Source organism: Phyllopteryx taeniolatus, chromosome 3, assembly GCF_024500385.1.
Source record: "Phyllopteryx taeniolatus isolate TA_2022b chromosome 3, UOR_Ptae_1.2, whole genome shotgun sequence".
Taxonomy (NCBI): domain Eukaryota; kingdom Metazoa; phylum Chordata; class Actinopteri; order Syngnathiformes; family Syngnathidae; genus Phyllopteryx; species Phyllopteryx taeniolatus.
The window spans coordinates 20170105-20180894 of record NC_084504.1 but is presented as its reverse complement, the minus strand read 5'-3'; the positions used below and the strand labels follow the sequence as shown (position 1 = coordinate 20180894).

The window sequence follows — 10790 nt, the reverse complement described above, 5'->3', positions numbered from 1 at the left end:
GCGACCATGCCAACTCTCTTAACACACATGATGTCAAGGCAATGTGCAAAAAGACACATTCTGCCACCTCAAAAAAAAAAACAGTTAGATACTGCCATCTGATTCAATTATACTTCTTCTAAAAAGGCCTCCATTTAGTTTAAACCAACTTTTGCTGTTTCAACGACGGAAATGTGAGTCTATCCCAAAGTGTTAAACCTCTCTACAAAAACAAGTCACAGTCAAGGATGATGTATTCAAGTTTTCCTTTATGCCTTCTATAAAAGTGTATCATTAAGGCAACCATACAGTGGATTTAGACATTTCTTTCTATAGGCTACGCACAGTCAATAAATCAGCACATAGCCTGCACCATAGACGATTCTCTGGGGATGAAGGAAAAAAAAAAAAAACTATATTGGCTATACACATATATACAATGTACAAGAGAATACAGGTGATAATAACTTCCCTTTAAAGCTGGAATTCTCAGTCTTGTATTCACAAGAAGAACATTTGGATGTGACTAGTTGGCATGTAATAAATTATATCCTCTTTAACCCTTCTGCTATTTACAAGTTGTTTTTTTTAATTAATTTTTTTAGATTCCAGCATTAAATACTTGTAAATCATATGCCCCATAAAGGCAACAGTCAGTCATATAAAAATAACTCATATCTTTTAAAAACAATTAAAAAAAAAAAGATTGGCAGTGCACAGCATGATGTCGATTTAAATACTGCCGCGGGCTTTGTTGTGTGAAAAGTAGAACAATCTCATTTCGTTTTTATCATGTATGAGCCGAGCATCTGGTGAGTGCGAGCTACAAAAAAAGTATCCCTCTGTTGCCATTTGCATAGAAAATATAATCCGCTAAAGTCCTTATTCAAATGTGCATGCAGTCGTCCAACTTTTGACAGGAGGCTGATGCTCAATAGAGGGGCATCAGAGCCAAAATGGAGGCCAGCAGCAGGGTCAAACCCCGGTGGCCCTCAGGAAGAGAGGCTCCACTCTCCGGCTCTTCCCTGTAGTCCGAGTCCGTGTAGTCCTCGTCGTCCTCCGGGTCGTAGCCGTCGTGCGAGCCGCTGCTCTCCTCCCTCTCCGGTACGTCGAAGCACAGGCCCTTCATGCTGCTCTTGACAAACTCGCAGATGGCCCTCTCGGTCCCGTCGCACATGCAAGTGTCCAGCTGCTGGCCCTTGGGGATTTTGCGCATGTTGGCGATCACGTTGCGGCACGCGTTGGTGCACACGGCGCCGCTGAAAAGTTTGCCGCAGTGGTGCAAATAGTCGCGCATGGTGGAGCTGCACTGCTGGTCGCGCTCGCACTGGCGCCGGGCCTCCGTGCAACCCGTGCTGGTAGTCCGTGGCAAGCAGGGCTCGATGGCCCGCTTGGTGCGCGTGCACACCGGGTCGTGGCCGCAGCTGCAGTCCTCCAGCGCGGGTCCGTTCCGGGTCAAGTTGAGCTGCACAAGGGATGAGATGCAATGACTGGGGCACTTCTTCCTGTCCCCGTTCAGCACCGGCCCGCAAGCGCGCATGTAGTGATCGTACGCGTAATTGCACTCGGGCTCCGTTTGGCAGTTGAAGATGGCCTGCCAGCAGATGAGTCTGCGGCCGTGGGGCGGCGAGGCGGCGGACAAGCACGCTACGAGCAAAAGCACGCACGTTAGTGGGCCGAGGGAGCCGCAGAGGGTCCGTGCCAGCGCGCCTAAGCTTGCCATGGTGATGGCGGTGGTGGCGGTGGCGGCGGTGGTGGCGGCGGCGGTGGACGCTGAAACTCACAGCGGAGTCATGAGGCAAACTCGAACGCCAACTTCCAAGAAGGAGAATCCGAAAATCTCAGCCCGTTCAACAGGCCGCCGTGGAATCCCGGCTCCGTCGACACTCCGCGTGCCCATTTAGCCCAAACACGAGACGCCCGAAGTTGTTTGCAGGACTTTTTAATGGACAAATCATTCCGTCTCAGCGCTCCATTACAACCCCCCCCCCCCCTTTTCCTCTCCACCACCTCCGCCCGGATCTCGGCTAACAAAAACAGAAAGCAAAACAAACTCAAGTTCCGCCCCCCCCCCCCCAAAAAAAAAAAAAGTCCTCCAAGTGGCTCGGGTCCGATCCTCCCTGCGCGCACCGGAGTGCAAAACAAACTTGTGCAAAGGTGGAAGGGAAAGCAACAAGACTTCTAGGTGGCAAAGTGGTCCGGGGCTCCCTGCCTTTGGGTATGTTGTGTGTGAGTTCCCCGGCCCCTCTCCACTCCGGAGCCCGCAGCAGCTCATTGGTTGGCCCCCCTTCTTGTGGCTTTGACGTGTGGAGGGCGGGAGTTTGGCCCAGGAGGAGGAGGAGGAGGGCTGAACAACAACAAAACTTTAGGGCTAAGGTCACCACTGCTCGCAAGAACCAGTAGTTCTCAAGATGGGGTCCCCCCAAAATAATTGTGCAATAAAGTATTCAATTCAATTGTTTACTGTATTTCAAACTCGAGGTTCATCAACTGTCCGGGTCAAATTGGACTAATTTTGACATTTGACAGGAATAAAATACACAATAAAATATCATATTTTTGCCCCTGAAATTTTCCTAAAGTGGTGAAAAACACACAACAATCAAAATATTGCCATTCTTTTGTACAGGCGCTACAAAGTTTGTGTACACTGAGACTGTTCTGTTTCTAATAAAATTGACTTTAGATTTACCATTAGTGTAAAATCAAGGACAATGGTAGGAATGGTTGGAATCTTGAAAATGTGAAAGTGTACGTATATGCCACAAATGTCTTTATTTTTTTATGGCACAGTGGTAACTATTCAAGACGGAGCTTGAAACAGTACAGTATTTGCCTGCAGAAACATGCACCTGTTGTTTTTTTACGGGCAATCTCGAAACAGTAATCAGTCACGTATTTCCATGGCCAAAACGCAAAACTTTACATTTTTATTGCAAAGTGCCATTTGTCATGGTAACAAAGGGGGAAATCCTGCAGAACACTATTTTTTCAAAGTGCAATCCGCCAGTCGGAAAAACCTGGAGATAGGACGTCTCGCATTTCCACTATCGATATGCGCATTTGTAATGGCACAGTGGGGAGAGCGTTTACACTGAACTGTCTGGGTTCCCACCACATTTGCACAGGTTCCTGCAGAAACTGGCACCTGTTGGTCTTTGAAAGGTCTTGGGGGAATTTTGAAACGGTAAAATAATAAAACAGAATGATCATACATACCAAAGGTAAGGAACGGAAGTCATTCAGAGGTCAGAGGGCGGTCATTTTCTTCATCCAAAAACAAGTGGTGTAAAACATAAAAATACACCTTTCTCTTTTCTCTGAAACATTGGTTAAGGAATAATAATCCATTTATTATTGTCATGCAGGCTATTAATAGGTTTTCAAAGGTTCTGTAGTTTAGGTAGGAACTGCTTTTGAACCTTTGACATTTGACTTTTCCATCTTTTTTCCATCATAATTTCCATTCAGTCCAGTAGTTGTTTTAATAATTGTACGTAGGGCAGATTGTACCTTGAGGGGCAGAAACCTATCAGTATGATGCAGTGCAGTTCTATACTACTGCATAAAGTATAATAAACATTAAATTAATATATCTCTGACAGTGTCATTGTAAAGGTAATTGTTTTTTTTTTTTTAATGCATCTCTTATATAAGATCTCATTTGATTTTATAGCAGACATTGTCACCATTGAATGCGGTTTAGGCTAAATTGCACGAGTTTTCCTCCGTTGTGGTGAAAGCCTTTGAAATGAGATGACATTGTAAGTGAAATCAAAGTCCGTCCCTAACCTCAAGTCGACAGCACGTCCCAAACAACAGATTCTGACCTCAGTAGAACACAGTGGATGATTGACAAAGACACAGCAAATGCGCCGCTGTCTGCTAAACTCTGCAGCTGGATCACGCAATGATGATTTAATCATCCACATCCTATTGTGCAGAGGGCAAATTAATTGTGGTGCAGCATATCTCTTCCCTTAATCACTCATTAGGCTCGCTTTTATTGTTACATCGGGTTATATAAGCAAGGATACATCAGTTGTACAACACAGAATAGCTTGTTAGCAAAGTAGTCATACTTAATTTCCTCTAATTAATATATATAATTAGTATCTGCGGCACGGTGGACGACTGGTTAGAGCGTCAGCCTCACAGTTCTGAGGACCGGGGTTCAATTCCCGGCCCCGCCTGTGTGGAGTTTGCATGTTCTCCCCGTGCCTGCGTGGGTTTTCTCCGGGCACTCCGGTTTCCTCCCACGTCCCAAAAACATGCATTAATTGGAGACTCTAAGTTGCCCATAGGTGTGACTGTGAGTGCGAATGGTTGTTTGTTTGTATGTGCCCTGCGATTGGCTGGCAACCACTTCAGGGTGTACCCCGCCTCCTGCCCGATGATAGCTGGGCTAGGCTCCAGCATGCCCGCGACCCTAGTGAGGAGAAGCGGCTCAGAAAATGGATGGATGGATAATTAGTATCTAGAGTGGGTATAAAAAGTCTGCACACCCCTGTTCAAATGCCAGGTTTTTGTGACCAAGAAAAATAACTGAAAAATCTTTTCCACCATTACTGTGACCACTCAATAGATTTAAAAACAAAAAATTATTTTCCAAAGGATGAGTAAAAACAATAAGTGAGATATTGTGGTTGCACAATTGGGGATGTTACTGTTCAGAATTAACCAATCCCAGTTAAATTAAACTCAGGTCAAATGGAAGTCAGCACACCCATTTCAAGTGCCTCTGATTCATCTCAAATAAAGTTCAGATATTCTAATTGGCCTTTCCTGACATGTTTGCTTTCCAACACAAACCGGAAGGTTTTGTCTGACTGCTACTTCAAACTGTTCATAATCGTCTAAGACCCCAGTTTCAACTAAAGAAAAACAGCCCAACATCTACATTTATTATTTCAAAGATTAAATTACATGACACATTTTGAACAGGAAAGACAAAGTGACATTTAGAGTCCCAAATGTAATTATAGGTGGGAGGCACCTACAAATATCGTTAATCTCTGTTACTAAAGAGACCCGGGAGTGGCACATATGTAGACTCTTTATACTCAATAAAACGTATACAGTGATACAGTACAGTAATCTTTTAATTCAAAAGATTCTTCTTTGTCATGTGTCCTTGTTATTCTTTTTACAAAATGTCAATAAAACATGAATACTGTTTGTTTTAGAAGCTGCTTTGATTTCACAGTTTCTCTCAAAGAGGCTGACATTGTCACCATCCACATGACAAACGAGTGTGTGGTGTGTACGCTTGCGTGTGTGTCTATGGGACGAGAGTAAAACGATAGCCCACATGTTGACACACGAGCCAGAGGAGGCCGTTTAGCTGCGGAGACTTGATGTGGATGAGGGAGTCAGGGAAAGAGAGCAGTGAGGGCACAAAGACTGTTTGTGTTTCTGATCTCTGGAATGTACCTTTAGGCCACAGCACTGAGCTTGCCGCTGCAAACAATGCACTCAAAGTCAGTTACGGCTGGCTAGCGGAGACGCTGCTGGCGCTCCTTCAAGGTCCCAACTCGTCCAAAATGATGGATACTGGGAACTCAATACCTCGCGAGTCCCTTCAGCACAAAGAACGAAACCTCGGAGAGCGTCGGAAGAAGATTTCTAAACATCAACATGGTCGCCGTTTCAAGTTCTTTAAAGGCAAAAAAGGAGACTCCAGTTAAACGAGTTCAATTCATTCATTTGAATAGTCCAGAAGGCTTTGTCAACAAGAAGAAGAAGAAGAATCATCTTTTATTGTCATGAACATGCATGCATGCACACGCAATTTGTTCTCTGCATTTAACCCATCACAGTGAACACATACACATGTTAGTGGAACACACTGGAGCAGGGGGCAGCTGAAGCGCCCGGGGAGCATTTCGGGGTATCAGTGTCTTGCTCAAGGACACCACAGCCGTGAGTCCGGGGGATGTTGGCGGATGGTCCAGTCGGGGTTTTGAACCTAGGTCCCCCACGGTGGCAGGCGATGATCTTAACCATTGGGCCACGGCTGCCCCATATGGTGCATATTTCAAAAAATAATCTTAAAGGCCGCATATTATGGAAATTTGACCCATGGCAAGTATACAAATCCAGTGCTCAAAGTTTGGTTTCTTTATAGTTGGTTTCTCTGGACAAAAGTTTAATACATGTAGAATGGAGCCTGAATAGAAAGCCCTAATAGGGGTAGGGGGGCGTCCTATATAGCTGATGATCTGTTACACTGAAGCACTTTTTATTTATTTATTTATTTATTTATTTGAGCCCATACGCACCCATATCACTGTACAGTACAAAATTATTGTTTTGTGGGTTTTTCGTGGCCTAAAACGCCCATTACAGTAAAACATTATTGTAATTAAACACGGTGGGTGCTATAGGCCACAAAAAAACCTATAAAACAATGATTATAATAATTTTCTACGGTACAGTAATATGGGTGCATATGACCTCAAAAAAAAATGAATAAAGAAAAAGAAGTACTTCAATGTAATAATTAATCGGCTATATCGGACGACCCCCACCCCCGACCGCCCGACTAAATCTGAGCAAACTTCGGCTTCAAGCAAATCATGCCATCAATCCAAGTTATGATCCTTAGCAAGTCAGCTATTCCGTATTCCTTATCGGTCACATAACGTTCCGCATATAGCGGATTTAGCATTAGCAGACATGTTTATATGTCATGTTTCTGCACACAAATCCAAGCAAAAACCCGTCCGAATGACGGCTCGCGTCTTAAAAAACTCGAGTCACTCGTATCTCAAGGCACCACTGTATATTAAATTGAACTGTACTTAAATGTACAACTACGGTCAATTAATTGGGCGACAGAGAATTATCATGTTCGTGTAGCAACGGAAATTTGGAGTGGAACACGAATGTAACACAAAACAACATTTTACAAATGACAGTTAACAACGGCTTGGTCAATCTACAGTAGGTCATTTAAAATTTTTTTTTTTTTTTTTTTTACAGATAATGTCAGCACACGACTGCTCTGCTATGCGCAGTACGATGTTAAGACGCTGTTTACGTAACGTCTATTGAGCCAGTTCACTAGAAAAGCCATTAGAAAAATCTAATGGCATATCACCAAGACACGAAATGTTACAAAAAGTAAGTCATTATGATCCTGCCTCAATTTACTCACAAATGTATTCATTTAGTGTGAAAAATGGGCCTGTTCAGTGGAACACAAAGCTGATATACTCACAGGAAGCCATGACTTATTCTGTTGCATGAAAGGCAACAGGTGGATAAACAGGTTTATTGTACCTTCTGCCATCTAATGGAAGATCATTTAATTGTTCTGCCTGTCACTATATGTTGCTGGCAGAGATAGATGAACAAAGACGGAAAATAATAATTTTCAGAAAAATTAAGTGAAATTGGAATAATTCTTGCGGCATCCCTGATGGTCTCTCACGGGAAACCAGTTGGGAATTACTGCAGAACTGAACCAAATACTACAAATCCATTTTTGAAGAGAGAAAAACCTCTATAAATGCCCATCGACTGGTTAAAAATCTTTCATCCCAAAGTTAAAGGGGGGACTGAGAGACGATGGAATCATCCAATACTTTGGTCCTTGCCAACAGCTGTGAAAATAAACCAGATGTGCTGTGCTGAGAACTGAGCGTCGTTACTCTGAAAACCTGCTAAAAATCCAATCAAGCCATGGGCATAAATATTAATACAAGTTGCGTTTTCAGTCATATCAATTTATAGCTATTACATTAAATTTCTTTAAATTAAAACTTAAAAGGATGGAGGCTCGAGCATCATATTCAGGTAAGGTTTCATCCTTGCTTTATTCAATTTCATTCAATTCAATTATAATTCAACAAGTATACTGGACTGTTTTATTTAAAGGGCTGCCCGTGTCGTGAGCAGCTTATCAGTGATTGAACAGCGGCGTCCCGTCATGATGCGGAAATACACAAATACAGGAAATGACTTTGCAGGAACTATCCACTCAAATTGCTTCCTCTTAGGGATTTCAAAGCTGTGATAATGGCAAGTGATAAGTTATTTGGAACAGAACCAAGCAAGATTAAGCATTCATTTCCGTCCTCATGTCTGCCTGTTAATTTGCCTCTGCGTGTTCCGTCCTCTTCCGGAGATTTCCGCTGATCTGATCGGCTTGGAACTGCAGAACGACGCATAAGAGATTAGAGGTTTTTCTGTGTGGTAGATGACGCCAGGGAGGCTACAAGTGAGAAATCGATGAGTGCAAATCATGCTCTTTCCCTTGCTTGCGGGACTTTTGCATGCAACAAACTTGGCATCTTTTTAAATCCATTATAAACGGAAAATTTAAAGTGTCCCTTCTACATAATCAAACTAAACAGGGTTATTGTCAAACAAAGTGTTATGAAGAGTGCATGTGTGTGTGTGTGTGTGTGTGTGTGTGTGTAGGGGGGGGTGGGGGGGGTGTTCTTTAATCAGTATGATTAAAGTCATCCATCATGTCAAATGCGCACCAGCCCTGCTGACCCTTATCAACACAGTCCATTGAACATTGTTGGGTAAGAATACTTTAAGACCATCCCAAAACAACACAAGGATCGGGTGTTTTCCAACGACCCAGGATTCATAACTACAATAACAGCTCATGTAAATACTGTAAATGGCCCATATGTGAAGGACAAGTCAAACAAGCTGTTGGGAGAACTGTAAGTGAGACACCACAAAGCCTCTCCTATCATCTGGAGTCCAAATGAAGAATGGGAAGACACTTAAAAGCGCTTCCGCTCCAAATTATAACGCCAGCTTTAATAATGACAGCCATGAAGTCAAATGAGTAAGTCATCAAATAATAACTTTAGCGCTTGATCAGGGGAATGATTGAACCACAATGTGACATTTTACAACCACCAAAAGTCATGCAAAGAGGAGCCTACTCTATATTTCCTTCCTTTTTTCACATCCTGCCATATTATTAAAGAATGCACATTTGTGGTATTGGTTGAAACCAAGAAGCTTGAACTTGATTTCCTAACCAATTACTGTACTTTTTTTCTCTAGGCAAAACTCAATCTGACAATGGAAGATGACATATTCTGATAACAGGAATCTGATGTGTCATATTTTGTTCCGTAGAACAAGTAGTGAGCTCAAAAGCACAAATGACTCAAACATCGATGACCATTAAGTTCACAGAAAGGATCATCAGAAGCATGTTGCAAGAATAAATGTTCTGCTCTTACTTTAATTAAAAAATACCACATCTTGAAAACCACAGAAATGTTTCATAAAATGAATAAGTAAAATTCAGAGGTTCAGCATATCATTTCTGGAAAACTATCCAATCTCGCAGTTCAATGTCTGTTCAACTTGTCTTGCCATAACATTCCCATTGATTGATGTACAGCATACAGTGTATATAAAAAGTCTGCACACCCATGTTCAAATGCCTGTTTTTTATGACAAAATGATATGATTACAAAAAAAATGAGACCACGTTTTCAAAAATGTTTCCACCATTAATGTGACCTCTGATATGTATAACTCAATTGAAAAACATCTTTAATCTTTTCGAGAGGGGAAGTAAAACAAAACAAAATGAAATAAAATGCTTGCACACGTTTGCACACCCCCTGATAACTGGGCATGTACTGTCGCTGTGTTCAGAATTAACGAATCACTTTCAAATTCATGTTAAATGGGAGTCACTGCACACCTGCCATCATTTAAAGTCCCTCTGATGAACCCCAAATAAGGTTCAGCTGTTCTTGTATGCTTTTCCTGAGATTTTTTTGCTTTCTAGCAGAAGTCTGACTCTTTTGTGCTAACAGCGACTGCTATATAATTCCTTCTACTTTAACTAAGGCCCCAGTTCCATCGGAAGAGAAAACAGCCCCAAAGCGTGTGACTGCCAACGCAGTGGGTACGGTGTTCTTTTGGTGATGAGCAATGTTGTGTTGCAACTTTTTCAGCTTTTTTAAAATTGAGTCATCTTGGTCTCACTTTTTATATCACAAAAAAATAGCATTTGAAGAGGGGTGTATAGACTTATTATATCCACTGTATTTTGGAGAACACAACAGACCACAATCAGGAATAAAAAATGACGTGCCTACTTGATGATAAAGTACAAACGACCCGCTATAATTGGATGCGCAGCCCATTTTTGAAAACCCGGCTTTAAGTGATCATTGCAATGCTTCTGCCCATAAGCCAAAAAATACTGCTCTTATTTAAATTTTGTATCACGTTTCTTGGAAACGCCTGATCTGCTTTCCATGAGTTGAATGTCCTGGTGAGAGTCCAACCAAATATCCAACAAAACATCATAACTTTTTTACTCGAGACTAAATGTTTTGGCTCGGGGATTTCTTTCCACTGTCTAGGTGCCAGCTGTACCAAAGAAAGGAGGGAGTACTTATTGAACTGCAATAATATCCAGGTAACTTATATACACACCCAGAAAGACCTTTACAATCTGCTTTTGTTGAGACCATCCGCCTCTGCGACTTCACTGAACACATGACCTTTGACAAAGAGAAATGTTGAATCTAAAATGGAGAGAATGCTTTAAAAGCTTCAATCAGACAACACAAATCTTGGACTTGGGTCAAGAATCTCAAGGCTTTGTCTTTCCATGATGCAACCCAGCCTCCATAGATTCACTTAAAAGGAATTCAACACGACAAATCCCACACGATCCACTAGTCCTCCTGGCCGTCCTCCAAGCACCAACGGTACCAGCGTAAGAGAGCAGACCCAAAACAAGCACACAAGTCCAAAACAAATGGGGCCGAACGACCCCCGCTAGATCTCCCCCAGCCAACCTTTGGCAT

At 42.4% G+C, this 10790-nt stretch overlaps 1 protein-coding gene across 1 annotated transcript; it reads right to left on the bottom strand.

Moving 5' to 3' along the window:
• Window positions 1–228: 228 nt before the first annotated feature.
• On the bottom strand, window positions 229–1989 carry gas1a (growth arrest-specific 1a). Its single transcript, XM_061767445.1, has one exon. It carries the CDS (start codon window positions 1700–1702, stop codon window positions 911–913), a length of 792 nt encoding a protein of 263 aa, XP_061623429.1. The 5' UTR covers window positions 1703–1989; the 3' UTR covers window positions 229–910.
• Between the last annotated feature and the right edge of the window lie 8801 nt (window positions 1990–10790).